The sequence below is a fragment of the Schistocerca serialis genome, chromosome 7, assembly GCF_023864345.2.
Source record: "Schistocerca serialis cubense isolate TAMUIC-IGC-003099 chromosome 7, iqSchSeri2.2, whole genome shotgun sequence".
Taxonomy (NCBI): domain Eukaryota; kingdom Metazoa; phylum Arthropoda; class Insecta; order Orthoptera; family Acrididae; genus Schistocerca; species Schistocerca serialis.
Genome location: NC_064644.1, coordinates 415,928,041 through 415,955,476, shown reverse-complemented (window position 1 = coordinate 415,955,476; position 27,436 = coordinate 415,928,041). Strand labels below are relative to the sequence as shown.

Here is a 27,436-nt window from a genome sequence, read left to right as displayed (position 1 = left end):
AGATTCTTCATGAAAGTTTCAACATGAACAAAGTGTGTTCAAAAATGGTTCCAAAGTGTCTCACAATTGAACAGAAGGAACGCCGAAGAATGATTTGTTCTGACATCCTGGAAAACATTGAAAGTGATCCCACCTTCTTACAAAATGTTATTACTTGCGATGAATCGTGGTTTTTTACTTACGATCCCGAAACTAAACGCCAATCGATGCATTGGAAAATTCCTGGTTCTCCACGACAAAAAAAAGCACGAATGTCAAAATCGAAATTCAAGGCAATGATGATTGTTTTTTTTTACCTCAAAGGGATTGTGCACATTGATTGGGTACCAGAGGGACAAACAGTGAATCAGCATTACTACATTAGCGTCCTGGCTACCCTACGTGAGCGAGTACGGAGAAAACGGAACGATTTGTGGAGAAAAAAGTCATGGATCCTTCACCAAGACAATGCCCCAGCTCACAGTGCGTTGTCAGTGAAGACGTTTTTGGCAAAACACAACATTCCCATCTTAGATCATCCACCCTACTCACTTGATTTGGCCCCCTGTGACTTTTTTCTTTTCCCTAAAGTCAAGTCAGCTTTGAAAGGAACTAGATTTGAGACTGTTGAAGCAGTAAAAGAAAAAGCGACAGAAGTAATGTATGGACTTACCGAAAATGATCTGCAGCATTGCTATGAACTGTGGAAAATTCGTATGGAGCGGTGTAGAGACCGAGGAGGAGAGTACATTGAAGGAGATAACATGAAATTGTAAATAAATGTTTTTTGCAGCATCAGTCCAGTTTTTTTCTAGCCGCACCTCGTATGTTTGTTTTATCAGACTCTTCAGAAAGATGTGCTCTACAAAATGAACTTATTTTTGAAAAGTGTGTGTTGTTTTTTTTTACGATCTGATGTGCAGAGCAGTCTGCGTTACAGTTTCAAGGGGGGTGGGGGTAGAGGGGGTAGTCTACACGTGACCCGTGTTTACATTTAGTGATCTTTCTGTTTCCTCTTCATTTTATTGCTCTCACGTCAAATGAAAGCTAGACGGATGTCTGTGGCTGGGAGCTATCAAATGAATTAAAATATATTCACATAATTACAGAAGGCTAAAATATGTTACTAGTTTCTGATTTTATTTTATTTCCACCTTTCTGACAGTCAAGCATTGCAGAACAATAAACTTATTTTTGTTGGTTTGCTAGAGAAATTTGGCTTTTATTAGGGTTTCCTGCTGAGGCAGGGAATTTATTTGAAACGAAGTGTTTAATTCCACACTATTGACTAGTGTCAAAAAACTGTTTGCTGCATTTCAAGTGCACATTTTCATCTTCTAGCATGTCTGGCATTATGCCATGACAAAGAACCACACATGAGGTAATACAGTACTGGTACTCGAAGAAAATTTACGTCGCGAAAACAACACTGAAAAGTTTCATATCAAGTCGAGGCCTACGTCATTGGGAATCTGGACATATGAATGTGCACTGTAAGGCAAACTATGCATTTTAATATGGTTCACGAAATTCTGACGTTCTTGGAGTATCCTCGGTAATTTCCAAGAATGATTGCCTATCATCTTGTTTCTTTTATGACAAGATGTAAGATACACTCCTGGAAATTGAAATAAGAACACCGTGAATTCATTGTCCCAGGAAGGGGAAACTTTATTGACACATTCCTGGGGTCAGATACATCACATGATCACACTGACAGAACCACAGGCACATAGACACAGGCAACAGAGCATGCACAATGTCGGCACTAGTACAGTACTAGTACATTGCTTTTGCAGCAATGCTGCTATTCTCCCATGGAGACGATCGTAGAGATGCTGAATGTAGTCCTGTGGAACGGCTTGCCATGCCATTTCCACCTGGCGCCTCAGTTGGACCAGCGTTCGTGCTGGACGTGCAGACCGCGTGAGACGACGCTTCATCCAGTCCCAAACATGCTCAATGGGGAACAGATCCGGAGATCTTGCTGGCCAGGGTAGTTGACTTACACCTTCTAGAGCACGTTGGGTGGCACGGGATACATGCGGACATGCATTGTCCTGTTGGAACAGCAAGTTCCCTTGCCGGTCTAGGAATGGTAGAACGATGGGTTCGATGACGGTTTGGATGTACCGTGCACTATTCTGTGTCCCCTCGACGATCACCAGTGGTGTACGGCCAGTGTAGGAGATCGCTCCCCACACCATGATGCCGGGTGTTGGCCCTGTGTGCCTCGGTCGTATGCAGTCCTGATTGTGGCGCTCACCTGCACGGCGCCAAACACGCATACGACCATCATTGGCACCAAGGCAGAAGCGACTCTCATCGCTGAAGACGACACGTCTCCATTCGTCCCTCCATTCACGCCTGTCGCGACACCACTGGAGGCGGGCTGCACGATGTTGGGGCGTGAGCGGAAGACGGCCTAACGGTGTGCGGGACCGTAGCCCAGCTTCATGGAGACGGTTGCGAATGGTCCTCGCCGATACCCCAGGAGCAACAGTGTCCCTAATTTGCTGGGAAGTGGCGGTGCGGTCCCCTACGGCACTGCGTAGGATCCTACGGTCTTGGCGTGCATCCGTGCGTCGCTGCGGTCCGGTCCCAGGTCGACGGGCACGTGCACCTTCCGCCGACCACTGGCGACAACATCGATGTACTGTGGAGACCTCACGCCCCACGCGTTGAGCAATTCGGCGGTACGTCCACCCGGCCTCCCGCATGCCCACTATACGCCCTCGCTCAAAGTCCGGCAACTGCACATACGGTTCACGTCCACGCTGTCGCGGCATGCTACCAGTGTTAAAGACTGCGATGGAGCTCCGTATGCCACGGCAAACTGGCTGACACTGACGGCGGCGGTGCACAAATGCTGCGCAGCTATCGCCTTTCGACGGCCAACACCGCGGTTCCTGGTGTGTCCGCTGTGCCGTGCATGTGATCATTGCTTGTACAGCCCTCTCGCAGTGTCCGGAGCAAGTATGATGGGTCTGACACACCGGTGTCAATGTGTTCTTTTTTCCATTTCCAGGAGTGTATTTTAATGTTTTACATGTACGAACATACGGGCTTCCTACGTCACTATAGCTGCGCAAGTGCGGTGACGCGTCTTATCTGGCGCTGTCTGGCAACTGCTGAAATGAATCTATTTCGAACAAGTCGCAGGAAAATATTGTGATTTGTTGTTCGAAAAACAGTATTTTCAAACTAAATTTCCTTTTACGCAAGATGAACTATGTACGAGAATGTACGATGCATTTCCTAAATCTTTTTTAAAAATCAACTCTTTGATGACGAGCCATTTAGAAGAATTTCTAGCCCAGAAGATCAGAGATTTATGTCGGTATTAAAAATTTTACTTGCGTATTTGTGTGGTGTATCTTAAAGTGTAACATGCGCTAAACAAGTAAACATTACATGTGAAAGCTTAGCTTCCCTTGTAGCTTATTAATCTTCGAGACAAATATTATATGCGAAAGCTTCACTTTTCTTGTAGCAACGCTTTGTATATTAATTTAAGCCATTAAATTTACCTGTTGGTGGAATTCGAATTTATACTTTCTTAATACGAAAATATGCAGCGTACATATTGCTGCACATCAAGGATCTTTCCAAATTGTGTTTTTTCACCCTTGAGTTTCGTTTTCTAAAGTGTCGGGAAATTCTACGCTGCTGTATAAAACCATATCCATTCAAAGGATATGTTTTACAGTTTCGAGGGAAAGTATACTGTCATTTAACAAGAAAAAAGTGTATTTTCACCCGGGAGAAAATGAATTTTTAACCGGGAGATCTGGGAAAACTCCAGGAATTTCTTTTCCTTGTCCATGTATACACCCTGATAAAAAAAAAGAGTACAGAGGGTACAACAAAAAGAGATATAGGAAGAAGGAGAGATCGGAGTGATTGAGGGGGGATGGGGGGGGGGAAAGGAGAGAAAGGTGAAAATAAGGAGATTGAAAGGGAGGAGAGAGATAGAAGGGACGTGGAATGAAAAGGGAGGAGAGGAAGAGTTGGGTGGGGGGGAGAGAATTCCCACATGAGGGGGGGGGGGGGGGAGGGAGAGAAATCCCACATGAGAGGGGGGGGGGGGGAGTGATGGGAGAAGGCAGTCAGTACATGATATGGACAGGAAAAGAATGGTGTGGTCAGAAGAGAGACAAGTTGTGCTTTCCACTACAGATGCAGCATCTACAGTGGCGAGGCTGGAAGGAAGAGACTTTCTGACATGAAATGAGTGACAGCTGGCAAAGTGGCGGTACTGTTGGTGGTTAGTGTGCTTGATATGGACAGACATACGTATGGAGCCATTTGAGAGGTGGAGATAAACATCTAGGAAGATGGCTCAATGAATTGAAAAGGGGCAGGTGAAGCGGATTTGGGAATAGGTGTTCAGTTATGGAGGAAAGAGAAATGGGTGCCCTTCCTGTGAATCCAGGTCATGAAATTATCATCAATAAATCTGAACCAGGCAAGTGATTCTAGGAGTTGACTGGATAGGATGGATTCCTCCAGATGGCCCATAAAGAAGTTGATATTGGATTGTGTCATGCAAGTCCCCAGGGCCATACCCCAGAGTTGTTTGTATATTTGGAATTTTAAAGTGAAATAATTGTAGGTCATGATGTGGTTAGCTTGGAGGATTAGGAAAAATTTGGTGGATTTAGTATCAGGAAAATGTTGGGAAAGGTAGAGTTCCATGGTCACAAGGCCATGGACACGGGTGATGTTGGTGTACATGGACGCCACATCCACAGGGACATACAAGGAGTTGATGGTAAAGGAGCAGGAACTGTGGAAAGGTGGTGAATGAAGTGAGCAGTGTCTTGATTGAAGGATGGGACAATAGTTAGGAGATTGTCAATGTTAGTAAAATTCACCTATAGGCATGTATCATTGTGCAATTGCATCATTAGAAGATGTGATAGGTTTCTGTCACATCTTCTAATGTTGCAATTGCGAAATGATTGAATTCACAGTATCCAGTGATTTATGGTGCAATACAACAAGCTTGTTTATTTGGGTAGACGCATAAGGGGCCTGAAGGTGTCATAATGAAATGCTGAAACTGGTTGCTTTTACAATAAAATAAAATAATATCTTAAAGTACATGGCTGTTGGTGAATTTTACTAATATTGTAAAGAGTTGCAAATGTGTAACTAGGGTTCATAACTTGAAAATAGCTTGGTTGAGGTGTGGGGATTACTTTCTGACCACCACAAAAAATTTAAAAATACAGATTTTGTTAATTACTTTTAACTTTTACTCACATCATACTTTTGAAAGAGATATTGATGCGTAAGCGGTATTCAGAACCTGAAAATGTTAAATATGACATTCATTGTGAAAAGACTTGAATTTATGTGTTAAGTTTGACTGAAAAATTTAAAACATTGATGGAATCTGGTAGAAGACTACATTAAAAACAATAAATATTTTTTCAACGAAAACTCTGTGGTGCATAGCATCCACTACCATATACAGCTCTTAATGGTCGCTGCTTCAGAGTTTTCAATCAATCCTGAGACTGCAAATACACACAGTCCAGTGCAGTGGGCAGCCCTTACTGGTGTTGCCCCTGCATGCATTTGCAACTTCATGACTTACTGAAAAGACCAGAGATGTGTCCATTAAAAGCTGTCCACTGCAGTGAAAATCATGTGCTACAGGGTTATATAATAAAAAGTACCTGACTAGATTACAATCCTTTATAAAGGTGGCACAAAGTAGCCCCCCTCCCCCTCCTGGCGTTTCTGGGGTTAAATATACCTGTCTGACACTCAGTGACTCAATTCGATACATTGAACCATTCCTGAGTTAATTACCATTGAAGTTAGCCAATCAGGCTGTTCCATGTTCAAATTCTAACGGCCTGCCAGATACAGCTAGTATCAGTTGTTCTCATAGTGTAGTAGATGATAGCACCAGATACTGCTCAGCCTTTGGCTGGTGTTCAGTCTGTACTGACATCCCATGTCCAGTTTTTGTATCGCCCTTTTGTTTAGTTTTAGGAAATCAAACAAAGAACACACCTTCTCAAGTGGGTCGGTTGAATTTGCTCATGCAATCGCCTGATTGGCTAACTTCAGTGCCAATTAACTCAGAAACTGTGCAACATTGGCTAACTTCAATGCCAATTAACTCAGAAACAGTGCAGCATACCAGATTTCTCCCTTAACAATTACTTATCAGCACAATCTACACTGGAATGCCCTTACAAGTGTTAAAGACTGTTTCTGACCACTCTGTATTCCTGTATAGATACAGTTAGATGTTAAAGAAGTGTTTGTATAAACGTTTTGGCCCCACAACTTAGATTTAGCTGTATAGGACTGATCAGAGAAGTGTCAGAAGCTTGGTGGTTAATCTCTAAGAGTTTTTATCTTTGGGCTTCTCTCAGAATCATTTGTGGCTGCAGAAATCTTTAGATATCCATATTTTAGATTCTGTATTAGAATCTGGACCCCAATAAGTCAAAGAAAGTTCCAAGTTGCTTGTATGTTTTGCTGTGATTGCTGCAATTTATTTTGTAGTCGCAATATTAAATATGATTCGTACTAAGAGTGGTGTAATGATCTCCGTTTTCACAGGCAGCAAGTAAAGGAAAAAAGGAACAGGAGAGATACGCAGCACTTTCTGAGAAGCTACATGAAGAAAAGAAGAAGCAACAAGAACATGTTGAAAGAGTTATGGCTAGGCTTAAGCAGGTAAAATATAGTTGTTTAGATGTTTGCAAATTTCCTGAAAGAAGGCATTCTGGATTTGTTTCATTGCAATTTCCCACTGTATAAAAAATAATATTAGTTTAGAAGCTAACTTTGATATCATACTCGTGCTGAATCTGGGGGAACTACTTATCATGGAGAAGAGCTACTGTGTTGTACTCTACAAAAGACATTGCTATTCATTACACCACTTAAGTTATTGAGATGCAAATTCCAACTACTAATGCCTAAAACCACCAGTCAACCTTGGTGGCTGAGCAGTCAGCACATCGGATACCGTGTGTTGGGTTCCATTAGCAGTACTGCCATGGACTCTTCCTTGTTGGGTGTACTGGGTCAGGGTGTGCTCAGCATTATCAATCCAGTTGAAGAGGTACTTGAAAGTAAAATAGTGGCTGCTAGATTTGGAAAGTGGACAACAGCTAGTAGAGCAATGTGCTGACCACTTCACTCTGTAATGCATTCAAATGGTGCAGTGCCATGTGGTGGCCTATAACAGAATTTTTTTCTTAATCAGCACAAATGGCAGCCCTCCCATGTGTTATTTTAATTTTGCAAAATAATTTCATCACCTAGTATTGACTTCGTGTTTTTCTCTGTTTTGTATAGTGACTCCCTCTCTTATCGGCATTTAGTCTGTTGCCAGTCTATATACATTCCATATGTTTCTTTTCTACAATAATGTGATTGTGAAGAATGCAAAAGGGATGATGTGAGGAAGTAAACATGACACATTAGCTGCAGAAGCATATTGAAACCCAAGTGTGCTGCACAGTGTCCGTCATAGCAGCCATCACATTTCTGTCCATTTGGTGGAGACGGCACTGTCGTGTTCATGCCAGTGTCAGAATGAAGTTGTGACAAGGAAGCAACAGGGGAGGTGCATACATGGGGAAAAAAGATCTCGTTGTGTTTATGAAAAATTCAGTCAAGAAAGCAAATTAGGATACAGGATTGCTAGACATCGTATACCTTCGGAGGAGAAATGTTTAATACTTTCGCACAATTTGTTCCTTCGGCATTGAAGCAGGAGACATAATGAATATTGTTGTCTCATTCCATATAGATCTTCCTTGCCTTGAAACAAGATGGACTCTATTCTTTTTTCTTTGTTGAAAATTTTGCAGCACCTGTCCCACACAAGTCGATCTGTTTTGTAGATTGTACACCTGTTGTTTATTTTTATGCCTTTCTACTGAGTTACAGGTACTCATTATCATTTCCTTTTTCCTAGATGCAGTTTGGGTATCAGTTGTACATTGTAAATTAATGACAACTCTTAGCTCTAATGTGGCATAGTCTCATTTTTTAATTCTGCAGCTAATCAGAGATTGCACATGACTAACAATAATAAAGAGAAGAGAACATAAAATATTAGCAGATTATCTTTGTCTCAGGAACACAGTCCAAAGGCAACATCATATATGAAGGAATTACTTAGGATTTAAAGCTGAAAGAGAAACTTGAAGTAAAGTGGTCTGGGTATAGTTTATATTACCCATTGGCATACCATGACACATAAAACTATCATTGTGCTCATGTGCATTTACGTACAGTGATGGGTACAGCTGTCATTGTGCAAGTCACCTTGTTGTGTGGTGCTTAGGCATGTACTGCATTACTGATGGTTCTATTTTTTGTTCAGGCAGCATGTTAATACATGGGCTGGATACAGAATTGTGGTAATACTGCTGTAAATTCAAACCATGGAGTCATCGAGCTGCTATCTGCATTGACACAGTAATGGCCTGTGAGACGAGTTTGTATAGTGAGTCGGAACTCTCAGTCCATTGCAGCATGTAGCTGGTTGAATGCTATAGCATAAGTGCAATCACACTAACATCATGTTTACAAAGATAGAGCAATGTTCTTGATTCAAAACTGAAGTGGCACAAGGTCCTAGTAAGCAGAAATGCTTCCAGGGACTGTGGAAGCATGTGGTGACGCAGCACTGCCATACAGCAAAGTCGCACGATGTGTTAAAGCATTCGGAATAAGTAGAGATGCTGTGAAGGATCACCCTCGTACAGGCTGACCAGGTGGAGGACAATACAGTTCAACTCCTTGCTTTCATGTTGGACAATGATTGCCAATGGACTGCGAGTGAGTTAGCTGTAGAATGCCACAAAACAGTGCTCCACATTCTGCGTGATATTCTAGGGTACCGCAGAATTGCAGCATGTTGGATATCCGATGAAATGTCCAAGGTGCAACAATGACATCGCTGTGCCACTGCACAGGATTTGTCGGCGGTACCAAAGGGAATGTGATGACTTTCTTTGACACATTGTCACTATTGACAAAATGTGGCTGCGCTCTTATGAATTTAACTTGGAGCACCAATCAAATGAACGGAGGTATTCTGGTTCTCTCATCCAGACAAAGTGTATGCTGCACCAAGTATTGTGAAGGTGATGTTCACTGTAGTGTATGACATTGATGGGATAATGCTGCATCATGCTGTACCATTAGGTTGATGGTAGATGCTGCCCACCACTGCTCGTTTGTGCAATACCACCTTTGTCCAGCCCTCAGGTGAAAGTAACAACATTTCACAGAACAGCACCCCATTACGTGTGATATCACACCACAACTGCTGCTGTCCAGGACCTCTTGCACTGCTAGCAATGGGAGAGTCTGGGACATCCAGCGTACTCGCCCAACATGTGTCCCTGCGATTAAAATCTCTGGCAAACTGAAAGAGCCACTGTGAGGGAACTGGTACAACACCAGAGATGACATTATCCTTGCCATAGGCCGTCAATATGGGACATCAACAGAAATAGATGCATAGATGGTGTATAATGCCTTCCAGACATTTGGCGAAACGTCATAAATAATGGTGGCAAATATATTGAAGGTGCGTAAGTATATCAGTAACTAAAGTCATTTCAGGGAAAAGTAATACAGTAAACTCTCATTTATCCGAAATGATTGAGATGACGGCCAGTTTGGATTACGAAAATTTCGGATGAACCGAAGTCCTTTTGTTTTCACGTGTGAAACACCCCGAATTGCAAAGTTTTTAAGGGGGGATGTAATGGAAAATGTATATGTTTGTTTAAAAAATCATTACAGCCATATTTATTAATGTACAAATCTCAAATTTTGCATGTGTAAAGGAAAAGAACTCTTTTTTTTTTTTTTTAATGGAAAAATATAATAAAATATGCAGGATTAATATTTTGCCAGAAATTTGAATTTTTACTTTTTTTATTATCCTTTTTTATAAAAAGCCATAACTCAAATTCTAATCATGCAATTGATATGAAAATTTTATTGTAGTGTCCTGAGGTTATAAGACAACTGAAGTACAGTTATTAATTTATGGTATAAATTGTATTATTGACAGAGTTTTGAATTTTGCACATCCAAAATTAACTTTTTTTTCTACACACAGTCATCTAAAAATCAGAATTTAATTGCAGTATCTCATATTTTTTAGTTCCAGGGAGCCAGCAACATGTTGCAAACAGTTCCTGAAAATTTCGTAGCATTAGTGCATGTACTTTTTGAGAAAAGGCTTCTTCTAATGTAAAACAGAGAAAATGAGGTTGAAAGATTTTCTTCTCATACTTCTTATCTTAATTTTAAAATCATACATACTGATACTCCTTATCCTCCAGGTTTCTCTTCTCTCCTATTGGAATCTGACTGGCCTCTATTTGCACGTAAGACACTGATCTGTTAGCTTTCTTGACACTGCTCTTATCGATGGTGTAAAATGCTTTTGTTGTGAACACACCAGGATCTATAACAACTTTCTTCAGCACTTTATTATTTCCGTTATTGTAACATAAAACTGCATCATAGATACCTATTTTGAGTACTTCACGTTCATGGAATGTCCCTTTTGAGCACCTAATCCAAATTATATTATTGAGGCTTTCATTTGCATTTTGTGTCTTTCTGTGAAGACACTTCCCAAATAAATCAGGGTTTGCAAGAAACGTGAATGTCGGTTTAATTGACATTCATAACAGGTTCTCATAATGAGTGTTGATGTGAATACGTGTCATTTGTGTTGTTGAACTTACACCAATAGTCCTCTTTCGGACACAGATTGTGCATTGGTGTTTGGTCGAGGGTAGGGGGGAAGGAAAAAAATTTGCCCACATAGCACGCCTCATGACTCTGAATTGTGTGTGTTTTACTTGATAGCTCTCTCAATAACTGAGGAGAATTAATTTCTTTCAAAGTAAGCCTGCATTTTCCTCCTAGTGGTTTTTCATCCTCAAGTACAGTATAACCCCACCTTTACTTTCCCGGAGTTAACATTTTCCCGCTGTTTACGATGTTTTTTATTGGTCCCGTCAAAATTCCTATGCCCACAATGTTAATTTGCACCTGATTTTCCATCAACATATTTATAATTTTCCTGCGATTTATACACTACGAAAAAATGTTGGTGGAGAAAATATTATGCTGGCATAATGTTGGCCGTCCTGTAGTGTTTACATATATTAAGTGATTAAGTTTCTTAACACCAGGGCACTCTATTCAGTGGATTTGAACTGGTAAACGAGTAAAAGTTATAACAATTTGTGCTGTATCTCCCGCTGCTGCTATGCTCTACTTGGCATGGTGGATAATGGGAGTAACTAGGCTCATTCGAATGAAGATATCACGACCAATCACAACCATTTCCAAACTTTCTGTACTGCACAAATGCAGTTTTGTGATTGTTGTGATCATTGTGACACCTTTGTCGAACCGTATTTAGCGTGTTTCGGCGTATGGCCATACAGAGCACTAGTTGACACCGTCATTCACTTTACGATGCCCAAATGTTTTTATTGTAAATACAGTGCCAGTTACGTATTGCATCCATGCTGAGCAAAACGTGTTTTGAGAATTTATTCTCATTCTCAAGTGCAGTATTTACTTATGTATTTTTTGTGATGTTACAGAAACAAACAATGCGCGAGTGATAGTTTGTGTGTGGTTTTTTACATAACTGATGAGGCACACAGTACCAGATAACCTCAAAAATGATGAGTATAGTGCAAGAGACGCAGAATAACACATATCCAAACACTATACAAAATACTTATTTACATATTTGCACTTGACAACAAGAAAAAATTCTCAAAACACGTCGTGACGTAACTAGTGCAGTATTTCATTTTTTAAATAATGAATGACAGCTGCAGGCTTTCCAAAAACATCGATTATGACGTTTTAAATTAAAAATTCTCGAAATGGGTCGTTAAGAATGAAAAAAATAAGTAACTAGTGCAAGATTTCATTATTTAAATAATGAATGACAGCTGCAGGCTTTCCAAAACCATCGATTACGACATTTGAAATTCAGTCAAATATAATTCCAGTTACATCAGCAGTTTTTATTAGAAAGTAAACCTTTATTAGATAATAAAAATTTCCCTGACAAGTCTTTTGATGCCTGTTATGTACATATATCATACATAAAGTGCAAGGGGGAATCCTATATGTAACTTTTACAGCTTAAAACATTATTTCCCACATTTTACATTTTCCCACGTTTTACACAAATTTTTTTGAAGTCCCTTGAAAAGTGTAAAAGCAGGGTTTCTCTGTATTTCAACTGTCTTCTCTTTCAGTGAGCAACGAAGCCAACACATTCCAACTTTTCTATTGTGATATTGTACGAATTTGTATTTGTTACAGCTTTGTACAAAGAGGAGTCCCCATCACCAAGGTATTTAGTATATCTAACACCATACTGGTCCTTAGATCTGTAGAACATCCTCACAACTGCAGCAGCCTCCATGCCCCCACTTGAGCCACTATAATTTTTAGAGCATGCTTCTGCATGCTAATCTTGCCACAGTTTCTCACTGTCTTCATTGTTGGACATTTTCCTTGTTGCACACTGGTGGCAGTATTTAGACAATTTCTACATCCAAAACTTTACCTGAGTCAATACCAATAACAGGTGCAATTCCATACAGAGATGTGTGACCCCTTTTTATCCAGGTCCCATCTACAGACACACACAGTTCAGTAACATTTGTTGGAAATTCACTGTCATGAATATCTACCCCAGGATCTATTTCTTTTTGGTTTCTTTCACCAATTCCTCCACTGCTTTCTTCATAGAAATTTTGGCAGTATCACATTTGATGTGTTGGTAAATGTGCCAACACCTTGTAGATAAAGGCAGCCTAAATGCACGCTATCTAACGCAGACGGGCGTGAATTCTGGAACAGGATAAGTAGTGAATTCTCATAAGAAAAGTATGCAGCTCCTCGAATACTTATCTTTTATTCTTTGATGTGAATACAGCAGTCTTGATGAGACATTTCATACGATAACTATCCAACTATGTAAGGCTAATGGCGCCTTGCTAGGTCGTAGCCATGGACTTAGCTGAAGGCTATTCTAACTGTCTCTCGGCAAATGAGAGAAAGGCTTCGTCAGTGTAGTCGCTAGCAAAGTCGTCGTACAACTGGGGCGAGTGCTAGCCTGTATCTCGAGACCTGCCTTGTGGTGGCGCTCGGTCTGCGATCACACAGTGGCGACACGCGGGTCCGACATGTACTAAATGGACCGCGGCCGATTTAAGCTACCACCTAGCAAGTGTGGTGTCTGGCGGTGACACCACAACATTTACCATCAGACATTTCTTTATTTATTTTTTCAAACCTTGCACAAGGTGGAGGCATGTTTAGAAAACCACACAACAAATTACCTCCTTCCCTGCCTTGTCCAAGGCATCTCAGAGCATATGCTAACCTAAAATTGCTTTCATAAGTAGCAGTGTTGTGGGTTTTTTTTTTTTTTTTTTTACACTAGGAAAATGAAAATTCATAGCCACGTGAATTACAAATTAATTTAAAATTGCAAGCTTGTCCAGCTAACACATGGATATGAAAACTTTATATAGCCTGACAGAGAAGCTCTAAATCAATAAGTCTGAATCCAGCGGAATCCATATCATCATTATTCACGCACCTGTACAGATCTCCTGTCCCAAGTTTCTATGCTGAAGCTAAGAGCTTATATTCTTCATTTCAAGCTGCTTCATCTTTTTATTGGTAAACCGATTTCCATGAAACCTCCATTTCCTAAACACAGTTTTTCCACAACCCATTATGCATAAATCTTGACTTCCACCTAAAGGTTTGCAAATTCAGCCTTGCACCTAGTAATATGTGTTAGTATTGACAAAACGTAAACAAACCACATGCAAGAAAGTTTTCAGGCAAAGATATAGATGTCAGCCAGAGATATACGTGTCAGCCTAAAATATTGAAAGAAAATAGCCTTCACATTGACAAAAATTCCACTGAAGCAGGCAGTTTCCCAAATATCGGAAAAGGTGAAAGTGCCCGCCAGTGCAGAGTTAATCAGTTTAACAATTTAAAGGCATTTCTAAAGCTGCTATTGTGATAAAATTCACATACAACATAGATTAAACTGTGTAGATCAAGAAAATAATAATTTTTAAAGATCGATATTTTTGATCAAAATCCATTACATCCCCCCTTAAACGCTGAATAACAAAGGTCATTTATTTTATGTTCTTACAGAAAAAAATTGGCTTTTTTTGGCAGCTGGAAAAAACAGGAGTTTTAATTTTATTACCTACTCCTTTGAATAAAAAATAAACTACTTACAAAATTATGAAATAAATCTAGAGGTTACTCAAAGGAATGAAAAGATTGACTAGAGAAAAAGAAAAGGAAAAGGGGGGAAAAAACAACTTTTAACTTACGGGTGTTGAAGTTCTAGGACACTTTATTAGAATTTATTTTTTGGTAAAAAAAAGTCTATAATGGTTTTTTGTTTTTTGGCTTTACAAACTTTTGTGGTGGCAATGTTTATCTCCAATGTTGGAAACAAACGATTTCGGGATAAGTCGCCTCCTCCTGTTGGCTGATGTACTCCGGGGTGGTTTGGATCACTTCGTAACCGACTGTGTGAGAAATATTTTTCTCTGCTTCGTCATTAGAGACATATTCTTCTGACACTTTCTGGTTGGTCGCAATTTGGACGACTGTAAAATGGATTGACAAAAAACCAGTGCACATCCTGTCTTATCATTCACGATCAACCTGACTGTGAAGAACAGCAAAAATTTGGAAGACTAAGCTGAAACCTGATTGCATCAGTGATTATAACAAAGGAATGGGTGGCGTTGATGCAAAACCAGTGCTTAGCATCATATCCTCATATGAGAAGATATATGAAAGGAAATTAAAAAATATACATTAGACATGGCAAGTATAGTACACTTATTTGATAAACTCCAGTAAAAGAAAAACTAGGTTCACAGATTTCCCTCTCACCACGGCAGAACAAATTCTGAAAAATATTAGACTTCCTGATTATGGGATTTGTGGACACACAAGCCAAGGAACAAATCCATTAAGAATACAAGGAAGCTACAGGTGACATTTTCCTACAAACATACCCCCAACAGACAAAACAGCAGCACCTTCTAGGACATGTCTGTTATGACAGAGGGAAGCACGGAAAATCCTACTTTGAATAAAAAGAGTGTAAGATTTTCGTACATGTGAATAAGTGTTTTAAGCTTTATCACACTCAGACAAACTATGTATGATTATAACTTTACATTGCAGTAGAGAAATACAATATACTTCTTTAATATAACTTACAGTATGTTGCAGTAAAAATGAGGAAAATTGCTGCAAAAAAAGTGTAAAGCTGTGTCCCGATCTCAGTAAAAAAAATTGTATGTCCATGGGTTAACACGTAAGACAGATAATATATGGTGGAAAATTTATTCTCAAATCTGGCCCAGGGCTTTTACTTGGATGCAGTGTGGCATTTTGGCTGGGAATTTGGTGGGAAAGGGCTAAGATGATAAGAAGAGACTGGAAAACTAGAGAAAAATCAGGATAAATGAACATCAATAAATTTGAAGATGGAATAAGTAGAGAGCGAGACAAGGAAAAGTGTGATGAGTAAGTGTGAGTTAAAGGAGGGAGGGAGGGAGGTTCTTTTTGTATGAGGAAAGATGGAAGGGGGGGGGGGGGGGAAATTGTAATTTAATTTTTCATTCTTTTATGATAAGTCTGTATTTTATATTATTCATTATGGAACACTATTTACACTGTATGCTCTAACTCAAATGTAATACTTTCTGTATTTAAATTTTATTTCACCTCTACTACTATTCACATCAGCATTTGCAAGATTTTGATATAAATTTTGTTGTTCCAGGAGAAAGATACGTGGTTCCTGTCTCGCTCAGCAAAAGCTGCCAAGAATGAGACAATAACACAGTTTCTGCAGCTGTGTCTTTTTCCAAGATGCATTTTCACAGCAACTGATGCTGTTTACTGTGCCAAGTTTGTGCACACCATCCATAGTTTGAAGACTGCCAACTTCTCCACATTACTCTGCTATGACAGGGTAAGTGCATGAATTTGTGGAGTATGTGGGAGCTCTGTCCGTAGCTCATTTGTTAGATGTAAGCTGTAGCATTGACATACATGCCTCTCAGTATATTAAAATATGTTGAAGCAGATACTAAAATATGTTGAAGCAGTATGAAATGGTAATTCATACTCTTTTCTTGTGTCTATAATTCTGTTCACAGCTTAAAAGTGACCCATCATGAAATATTCTCTTCTCACACCGGCTTGTCCCTATACTTATTTAAAATCCAAGATTTTCTTGTGTGCTAAGTGATAATTTTAGTGAATATATTGACATAAAAAGGAAGAGAATGATAGTTCCACAGGGTGTAATGGTGGTTGTTGATTTTTCTTAAGTGAAACAACTACAGTATTTTTCTAATTTACGGGCATTGTCCTTTTTTTGCAAACATTCTTTAAATGATTTTACATGTTCCTTCTGTAAAACTTTTGCTCCAACTTATGTTCATCTCCTGGCATTTCCCATTCTTCATATATTCTCAATTCATTTGGCATTACTTTTTGAAAGTCAGTATTATCATTATTAAATTCCAGTTTTCATGATCCACCTCTTGCCCTCTGGAAATATTTAAAGAAATCAAATCTTTTATTATTTTGTATATTGTGTTAATTACTTTGAGATACGCAATCATAATTCCTAAAATATTAGTTCATGCCTGGCTAACATAAATTTTTGTTTTGTTCTCTTCAAGTCCTTTCAACATTTTCTTTGTTTCTGTAGGCAGTCTCCATTTCCAAATAGTTAGTTTTAATTCAGCAGATTCTGTCATGTTCTTGTTATCATTTGTTATTAATTCTTACCTCCCCTTTGACGGCTGCATTGTTCCCATCGGAGAAATTTCTCGTGGCCACAGGACTGTATGTTTAGGTGTCCATGTGGTTGTGTGCATGACTGTGTGTACTTTTCCTAGAGAAAGTCCCAGATTTTGAAAGCTAGTGAGTACTGTTTTCTGTTACGTGTGTGTATGCCCCACAGAAGTCCACTGTAGGTGATTAGTTGACAGTCTCTTCTTCCACATGTGTTCTCTGCAGGAATTTCCATCATGATTTATCAGATAGGATATCCAAAATTCGTTGCTACAGATGCTGCTGTTTGCAGGCAAGTGTTTTCATTGAATGACAGTAAGGAAATGGAAAATAAACTTTACTAGTCTTACAACTTTATCGACTCAATGGAAGCTGTCATGAAATGTTGACAAATGTGTGACAAACAGAAACAGCCATATGCCATATGATAGTTATGAAGGTGCGGAGCATCTCACAAAATTTCTAAGGATAAGACTGTAAAGTTTTTTGAAATGGAATAAACCAGTGAAATCATAAGTAGATAAGGCAGTTAGGAGGCAAGTTGTTATAAAGATTCTGGAAAAGTGTTACAAATCTGTAAATAAAACTCTCTACAAAATGCTAGAGAGAGGTACTCATGAGTTGTGCTCCAGTATAAGAATGGCTGTTGTTGTTGTTGTGGTCATCTTCAATCCTGAGACTGGTTTGATGCAGCTCTCCATGCTACTCTATCCTGTGCAAGTTTCTTCATCTCTGAGTGCCTACTGCAACCTACATCCTTTTGAATCTGCATAGTGTATTCATCTCTTGGTCTCCCTCTACGATTTTTACCCTCTACGCTGCCCTCCAGTACTAACTAAATTGATGATCCCTTGTTGCCTCAGAACATGTCCTACCAACCGATCCCTTCTTCTAGTCAAGTTGTGCCACAAACTCCTCTTCTCCCCAACTCTATTTAGTACCTCCTCATTAGTTATGTGATCTACCCATCTAATCTTCAGCATTCTTCTGTAGCACCACATTTCGAAAGCTTCTATTCTCTTCTTGTGTAAGGTATTTATCGTCCACGTTTCACTTCCATACATGGCTACACTCCATACAAATACTTTCAGGAAGAACTTCCTGACACTTAAATCTATACTCGATATTAACAAATTTCTCTTCTTCAGAATTTTTAAATCTATACTCGATGTTAACAAATTTCTCTTCTTCAGAAATGCTTTACTTCCCGTTGCCAGTCTACATTTTATATCCTCTCTACTTCGACCATCATCAGTTATTTTGCTCCCCAAATAGCAAAACTCCTTTAATACTTTAAGTGTCTCATTTCCTAATCTGATTCCCTCAGCAGCACCCGACTTAATTCGACTACATTCCATTATCCTCATTTTGCTTTTGTTGATGTTCATCTTATATCCTCCTTTCAAGACACTATCCATTCCGTTCAACTGCTCTTCCAGGTCCTTTGCTGTCTCTGACAGTATTACAATGTCATCAGTAAACCTCAAAGTTTTTATTTCTTCTCCATGGATTTTAATACCTACTCCAAATTTTTCTTTTGTTTCCTTCACTGCTTGCTCAATATACAGATTGAATAACATTGGGGATAGGCTACAACCCTGTCTCACTCCCTTCCCAACCACTGCTTTCCTTTCATGTCCCTCGACTCTTATAACTGCCTTCTGGTTTCTGTACAAATTGTAAATAGCCTTTCACTCCCTGTATTTTACCCCTGCCACCTTTAGAATCTGAAAGAGAGTATTCCAGTCAACATTGTCAAAAGCTTTCTCTAAGCCAACAAATGCTAGAAACGTAGGTTTGCCTTTCCTTAATCTAGCTTCTAAGATAAGTCATAGGGTCAGTACTGCCTCACGTGTTCCAATGTTTCTACGGAATCCAAACTGATCTTCCCCTGAGGTCGGCTTCTACCAGTTTTTCCATTCGTCTGTAAAGAATTCGTTGTAGTATTTCGCAGCCGTGGCTTATTAACCAACTGATAGTTTAGTAATTTTCACATGTGTCAGCACCTTCTTTCTTTGGGATTGGAATTATTATATTCTTCTTGAAGTCTGAGGCTATTTCGCTTGTCTCATACATCTTGCTCACCAGATGGTAGAGTTTCGTCAGGACTGGCGCTCCCAAGGCCGTCAGTAGTTCTAATAGAAAGTTGTCTACTCTCGGGGCCCCCGGGGCCTTGTTTCGACTCGGGTCTTTCAGTGCTCCGTCAAACTCTTCACGCAGTATCGTATCTCCCATTTCATCTTAATCTACATCCTCTTCCATTTTGATAATATTGTCCTCAAGTACATCGCCCTTGTATAGACCCTCTATATACTCCTTCCACCTTTCTGCTTTCCCTTCTTTGCTCAGAACTGGGTTTCCATCTGAGCTCTTGATATACGTACAATTGGTTCTCCTTTCTTCAAAGGTCTCTTTAATTTTCCTGTAGGCAGTATCTATCTTACCCTAGTGAGATAAGCCTCTACGTCCTTACATTTGTCCTCTAGCCATCCCTGCTTAGCCATTTGATCTCATTTTTGAGATATTTGTATTCCTTTTTGCCTGCTTCATTTACTGCATTTTTATATTTCCTCATTTCATCAATTAAATTCAATATTTCTTCTGTTACCCAAGGATTTCTACTAGCCCTCGTCTTTTTACCTACTTGATCCTCTGCTGCCTTCACTACTTCATCCCTCAAAGCTACCCATTCTTCTTCTACTGTATTTCTTTCTCTCATTCCTGTCAATGGTTCCCTTATGCTCTCCCTGAAACTCTGTACAACCTCTGGTTTAGTCAGTTTATCCATGTCCCATCTCCTTAAATTCCCACCTTTTTGCAGTTTCTTCATCAGTTTTAATCTACAGTTCATAACCAATAGATTGTGGTCAGAGTCCACATCTGCCCCTGGAAATGTCGTACAATTTAAAACCTGGTTCCTAAATCTCTTTCTTACCATTATATAAGGATGGCAGCAGACATAAAAATAAACAAGAAAGGCATCACCAGGATCATAACAGATTGTTGCAGTGCATGCAAATACGTAATAGAGATACTCAGGATACTCCGTGAGGAAGGAAAGTAATATTGTTCTGCTGAAGCCAAGCTAGGTAAATTTAGAGGACTGGTGTTAAAGGTAAGGCATGCAGCAGACCGAGTACTTTCGCAGCATGTTTTGCATTCGCATTACGAGAATATGATGTGTACATGTCACTCATTATACGAATGACACAGGGCAAAGAGTAACTAATATTCATTCAAAGCCCCCTTCGGTATGTGCTGAATAGTGACTTGCAGAGTATATACTTAGTTTTAGAACAAAATCGGCTCTTATAAAGTAGCATGTGTCTTCTTCATGTTAAACTTGAATTTTACACAGTAGAAAGACAGCTAAATCGATCTTCTCAGGAAGAGTCTCGAATATGTTTCAACTAATCTTTAGAATCAGTACACACTTTGAGTCACCACTTATTGGACACTCATCAGTACAAGAATCACAAGTCGACAATTTAAAATACCAGTTCCATCATCAGCATAACATTTCAGCTCATTTAAAATTCCTATCTTACTGCAGAGAGTGGCCTCAGTTTTTTTAAGTATTAAAATAATTGTGTCAACATTTATCAACTCGTCCTTTACTGACAGTATCGATAGATTTATAGTGTATTAGGGAAATGCTTGATTTACAGCTTTCTGAAATTTTTGATAGCAGAAAATATATCTCATCATTGTTGTTGTTGTGGTCTTCAGTCCCGAGACTGGTTTGATGCAGCTCTCCATGCTACTCTATCCTGTGCAAGCTTCTTCATCTCCCAGTACCTACTGCAATCTGCATCCTTCTGAATCTGCTTAGTGTGTTCATCTCTTGGTCTCCCTCTACGATTTTTACCCTCCACGCTGCCCTCCAATACTAAATTGGTGATCCCTTGATGCCTCAGAACATGTCCTACCAACCGATCCCGTCTTCTGGTCAAGTTGTGCCACAAACTTCTCTTCTCCCCAATCCTATTCAATACTTCCTCATTAGTTATGTGATCTACCCATCTAATCTTCAGCATTCTTCTGTAGCACCACATTTCGAATGCTTCTGTTCTCTTCTTGTCCAAACTATTTATCGTCCATGTTTCACTTCCATACATGGCTACACTCCATATAAATACTTTCAGAAATGACTTCCTGACACTTAAACCTGTACTCGATGTTAACAAATTTCTCTTCTTCAGAAACGCTTTCCTTGCCATTGCCAGTCTACATTTTATATCCTCTCTACTTCGACCATCATCAGTTATTTTGCTCCCCAAATAGCAAAACTACTTTAAGCATCTTATTTCCTAATCTAATTCCCGCAGTATCACCTGATTTAATTCGACTACATTCCATTATCCTCGTTTTGCTTTTGTTGATGTTCATCTTATATCCTCCTTTCAAGACACTGTCCAAGTCCTTTGCTGTCTCTGACAGAATTACAATGTCATCGGCGAACCTCAAAGTTCAGCATCTCATGTAGCATCTCATCATATTAGCATTATATATCCGCGTTCTCTTTGATTTTTGTCTATTATAGCGAAGTTAAAATCTATTGACTCCAGATCTTACAACTTTCCACATTTTTCCGTGAACAGACATAACCTATACTAACATTGCTTTAACTCCTTCAATTACTTCAACAGTTGATAACAATCCTGCTGTTTCATGTCAGTGCACCCTCAAAATCATTTATTGTCAATTTTTTCTTGATTCCAAATGCCGAACAGTTTAAACTGTTACTTTATAATAGCACTAATCTTTTGAATGTTGCCTGCTGCGAGTTTCCTCCAGTGCTGTAGATGTGTATATCTGTGCCGAATAGCTGTTTCCTATGGGATAGGAATTCATTTAGATTTGCTGCAGCACAGGTGCCAGTGTGCCATGTGTCTCTTAATGAGCATTGCCAAATTCCCATCCAAATCCTGTATTATCTTTCACTATTTTGGGCAACGTAGTTTTTTTCTGTTGTCAACTTCTTTTTGCATCCCTTTATTTGTTGTGGTAGGCGTCAGGGTGCTTTTGCTTTTCTGTTGTTTGTGATGAGAATAAACTTCACATTTTTGATGAAAATGACATGTTCTTGTAGTTGCACAGAGGAAGAAAAGGGGGGGGGGCTCAGTAACCCCACTTAGTAAGATAATTTCTTTGCTGTTGCTAATAGTGATGACTCTTGTATAGAAATGAAAGCAAAAATGAACAGGCTTGTACATCAGTGCATATCGTACACCACTCGGTTGTTTCTTTAAAAGATGCAGTGTGATCCGAAGTTGGGAGATACTTCTGAAACACATTTTATCCAGCCTTTCATTGTAATCAAAATGTCTATGTGGTGATTTGGATATAGGACACAATCAACTAGTCAATGATTCAATTATTTTGTTACCTTTCAGAATATTTCTGACTAAAGACCTAATTAAATTTATAGTAGATGGACGTTTTAGTTTTCATTTCTATACCATGGCAAGCTCACCACATTAATGGCATACACTGTTTTGTTGAAGTAGAAAAGTACAGAATTTAAGGTTGGTTTTACACAATACACCTATTGTGTACAAGTCTGTACCAGTGCCCCAAGTGTACAAATCTGGAACAGCGCACTTTTATGTTAGACCTGTTACACAATACACGTAACGTGTAAGTTTACACCATCATCCCAAGGATACATATTCGGAACCGCAGGCTTGTTTAAGTTGTTCATTGTAACAGTTGATATTTTTGTGAAGGTGCTATTTACATTGTTACATTATGATTGCAGATAATTGTGGACTAAAGTGTTCGTTTTATGTCGTGCTGGTACTAGTAAATGATTAAGTTCACATTTCACAGCATATTGAATGAGGAGGACGCAATTATCTTTGCAGCACTTGCAGTGACAGTGTCCGTCATTAGGAGAACGGCAGAATAATGTAATGCCAGGAGTAGGGTCTGGCTTCTACCCTGGCTGGGAAGAAGGGTGAAGGCAGAGGCATAAACCCCCTGTTAATAAAGGAGTTGTAGCCCAAACACCCACAGGAATTTAGGAACTTTGTCAGAAGGATATCTCTTGTTTCAACAAGCTGCTATCTATATACTTGATAGGATTTTCACAAATGACAAAGTAATGGGGGAACCATCACACACTTGATTTTTGCACTTTTATCATGCCTGTGCTACTACTCTGTCTCCTGTTTTAGATTGGCACCACAGAGCACGCGCAAAGATGCAAAACGGCTCTTACAGTCTTCACTGATCATGGCTGGCACAGCTGTTCTGAGTATTTTGGCTGTTCTGTCAACACCATTCTTCCTGGCATGCTGAAATAATATAAAAGATGCAATCAAATCAAATATGCGCAGTACTCTCACCAATTACGGTGTATACACACATCAAAAGTAATATTATATGGACATACACATAAAGCATATAAACTCAAAATTTACCACATATAGACATCCCTTATTATGGTTCAGCATTTCTAGGGGACCACATAGACACCTTTCCTTGCTGTATGCTTCAATAAGCTCACTTATACTTTATTTGTTCCTTTCCTTTTCTACAGTAAGAATCTGTCGTTGGAATTTTAGCCTTTCTCAACAGTAATACAGAAAAAGATAATTTCCATTTTTTTATAACTGTATTTGTAGAAAAAAATTACTCACAATTAGCTAAAAGAGCATTCTAGAGCTCATGTGTATCTTATCTGCTGACCACAGGTGAAAACAGTAAGAAGCTGAAATCCTGCAAGAAATGCTGTGTTCTGCACATGTGCATATACACTTCCTCTATTGTGCATGCACAGATCCATGGCACAATAGAATGGCTCAAATTTATCCACAGCAGATATACCACCTGCGAAAGTCGTAGCTTCACCCGTTCTACCACTCTGTGGCAGGCCGCCTAACATGACTTATACACATTACATTTTATTTGTGTCGTGTGATACCAGCTTCAGAAATGATATCACTGTTTTCTCTTTATGTGCTGTAGAGTAATGGTCATTGATCCAGATGTGTACTTCTCATGGAACTTAACGGCATACTGTGACATGATAACTTTGAGAATGTCTGGTTTTTGTTATAACACCGCCAGTATCAGAGGCCAGTTTATTTAAAGTTAATAATATTGTTTCATCTCGATCAAATGGTCTGGACTTATAATAGTCTGTTGTAGTTCAAATGGCTATTATCTTTTAAACAGTGTATTCCATATTCATGGACACACACAAAAATCTACTCACCAAGTGGCGGCAGGGGAACATGAACACACAAGGATTTAACTTTTACGAACTTTCAGAGCCAGCGGCTCCTTCTTCTGGTGGAAGAATTGAAGGAGAAGGAAGAGGGGTGAATGAAAAGGATTGAAGAGGTTTAGGGAAAGGGGTACAGTTTAAAAAAGTTGCCCAGAACCCTAGGTCAGGGGATGAGAATTTTTTTTGTCTGTCCATTTACATTATATTATAAATAATTGATTGTTTACGTTGTTGTATTCCATATTCAGTTTGACTTGTCTCAGATTTAAGTGTGTGTTTGGGTGAAAATTCAGCAACAGAAACCAGTTACCTAATTTTGGTGGGAAGTGGGAGTCAGTGACATACTGACAGCAATCACATGTATTTGTTTGGAAGGACGACATAGGTGTCAGGTTTTGAAGACCTGATTCAGTTCACTGGTTTGACGGCTGTGGAACAACCAACTGCAGTAGGAACAGCTACAATGTGCTTAAATATCTGTAGATACTGTAATATTAAGTGGGACAGTGCTTCCCACCAAATGATGTGACCAAAACTGGCAAAACTAAAGGTTGGATATAATCCACCTGTAAATTATGTAAATGCTTGAAATTGACAAAAAAAAAATTGAGAACAACAATATGATGCAGTTTGCAGTTCGAATAGTGATGCATTTGAGCCAAGTACATAATAAGGAAATATTTCCGTTTTAAATATTAGGAAGCAAACGCAGCCAATAAAGAGCTTCGACCACGGAATGATTAATTTGACCAAGTATTGATCTTACGTGAATTAGTTTATAAGACTGTGGAAGCACAATTATTTTTCATATTCTGCTCCCATCAGATTTTAATGTTTATGCTCCTTACAAAATGTAACACAGGGACCAGATATCAGTACTGAAGTTTTGTTTGTCTCTTTCAAGATGACTTGCAAAAAAGGGGGAGGGGGGGCAGAGATAGCGATTAATTGATGATGATAATGATAATGTATATCTAAAAACAAAGATGAAGTGACTTACCAAACGAAAGCGCTGGCAGGTCGATAGACACACAAACAAACACAAACATACACACAAAATTCAAGCTTTCGCAACAAACGGTTGCTTCATCAGGAAAGAGGGAAGGAGAGGGAAAGACGAAAGGATGTGGGTTTTAAGGGAGAGGGTAAGGAGTCAATCCAATCCCGGGAGCGGAAAGACTTACCTTAGGGGGGAAAAAAAGGACAGATATACACTCGCGCACACACAACTTCATCTTTGTGTTTAGATATATTTTTCCCACATGGAATGTTTCCCTCTATTATAATGATAATGTATGATTTACTGGGACATATTTTCCTTATTTTATTTAATGAGTACAATTCAGGGCAATGACACCAATACATAGTCTCAAAACAGAAAGTGACAGATGAGTTTGTACAACAACCAACCACTGAGTGAGGTGTCGCAGTGGTTAGCACATTGGACTCGCATTTGGGAGGACAACAGTTTAATTCCGAGACCGGCCATCCTGATTTGGGTTTTCTATGATTTCCCTAAATCGCTCCAGGCAGATGCCAGGATGGTTCCTTTGAAAGGGCAGAGCCGACATCCTTCCCCGTCCTTTATTAATCCTTTGAGACCAATGACCTTGCTGTTTCGTCTCCTCCTCCAAACAACTGACCCCAGCAACTACCAACCTACCACACTAAAGCTGTAGTAGAGCTAAACATGTAATTCAGCTTTCATGTGCTAATTACACTACTGTTTTCTACATTGTTACCACACACCTTCCCGAAATTGATGTATATTATTTCGGTATTAATGTAGGCTGCATATTTTTTTCAGCTGTTCTGTGACATCACATACTCTGTTACATCATGTACAGAAAATGAAGCCAATCGTTATGGGCGTTTTCTATGTGCAATGCTAGAGACTGTTATGAGATGGCATTCTGAGAAGGCCGTCTTTGAGAAGGTAAGCATACAGTAATCCCGTATTTATTTATAGTAGTACTGAAGTTAAAATAAAGTGTAATATGAGAATTGTATGTGCCAGCATAGTGCATGAAGAGACATGTATGAATAAAAAAGACAAAATGGTTTAAGTTAGATTTCTACTGGGTAAAGAGACAAGCTGCACTTGGACCATAAAGCAAGACTGTAACATGTGTAGGAAAAGTGCTGATTCAAGCATTATGGACATCAAAACTATTGATAAAGTTTCCAGTTGTCAAATTAGATGGCAATTCTGAAACTTCACAGTATTGCAAGTAACTTATTCATCATCTTCGGGCAATGATGTTGACTGTTGTCAGTATCACTCAGCATCCACAGCCAGAAACTACTAGAAACCGCTTGATCCAGATATTGCATTGTTTTACTGACACAATCTGATTCAACTCCCAGTGGTATAAGCAGATATTATTTGGACGGTGGAGGAGTTTGTAATCAGGAATGGGTCAGTTTTGTATGTAGAGTGAAACTTTCACTTTATAGCATAGTGCGCCCTGAAGTGAAGCTACTGCTTCACAGTTAAAAACTGTGCGAGTGTTTGGGAAACAATCTGGGCCTTTGCCTCTCACAAGCAGGTGTTTTCACATAAATGTAGAGGCTTAGTTATTAGAATTTTGGTGAATATATTTGAGTTTGCTAGAAGAAAATTATGAAAACTGTGCGAGTGTTTGGGAAACAATCTGGGCCTTTGCCTCTCACAAACAGGTGTTTTCACATAAATGTAGAGGCTTAGTTATTAGAATTTTGGTGAATATATTTGAGTTTGCTAGAAGAAGATTATGATAAATGTTTAAGGTTTTGTATCCATGCAGTTATAACTGAAAAGCAGTCTCAAGCATCTATGATACTTGGTTGTAGATAAAATAAGTATTGAATTTTTGAACAGTTAACGACCTGATTTTGTCAGTTTGAATGTAATTTTTGGTTCTTTATATCACTTATTGCTATTAATTCAAAAGTACTCAATTAGCTCTTGTATATGCACTAGGATTAATGTTAATTTATGTGTTATTTCTACAGGAATGTGCAAATTATCCTGGTTTTGTTACTAAATTCCGAGTCAGCAACCAATTTTCCGAAGCAAATGATCACGTAGACTACGAGAACTACCGGCATGTTTGTCACAAGTGGCACTATAAAATTACAAAAGCCATGGTTGTTTGTCTTGATTCAAAGGATTATGTTCAAATTAGAAACTCTCTTATTATTCTCATCAAGATATTACCTCATTTTCCTGTCTTGTTGAAACTTAGGCAGATTATAGAGAAGAAAATTGAAAAGGTAAGTGTTGGCTATTAGTTGTCTTTCCCAAAGCATGGTATCACA

At 39.1% G+C, this 27,436-nt stretch overlaps 1 protein-coding gene across 3 annotated transcripts in view; it reads left to right on the top strand.

Moving 5' to 3' along the window:
• The window catches only part of LOC126412858 (THO complex subunit 2), a 317,539-nt gene that overhangs the window by 157,325 nt on the left and 132,778 nt on the right, over window positions 1-27,436 (top strand). For all 3 annotated transcript variants that reach the window (XM_050082722.1, XM_050082721.1, XM_050082720.1), the window contains exons 18-21: window positions 6,568-6,684; window positions 15,878-16,069; window positions 25,944-26,072; window positions 27,131-27,391. In XM_050082722.1, coding sequence (XP_049938679.1) covers window positions 6,568-6,684; window positions 15,878-16,069; window positions 25,944-26,072; window positions 27,131-27,391 — 699 coding nt within the window. The remainder of the gene's footprint in view (window positions 1-6,567; window positions 6,685-15,877; window positions 16,070-25,943; window positions 26,073-27,130; window positions 27,392-27,436) is intronic.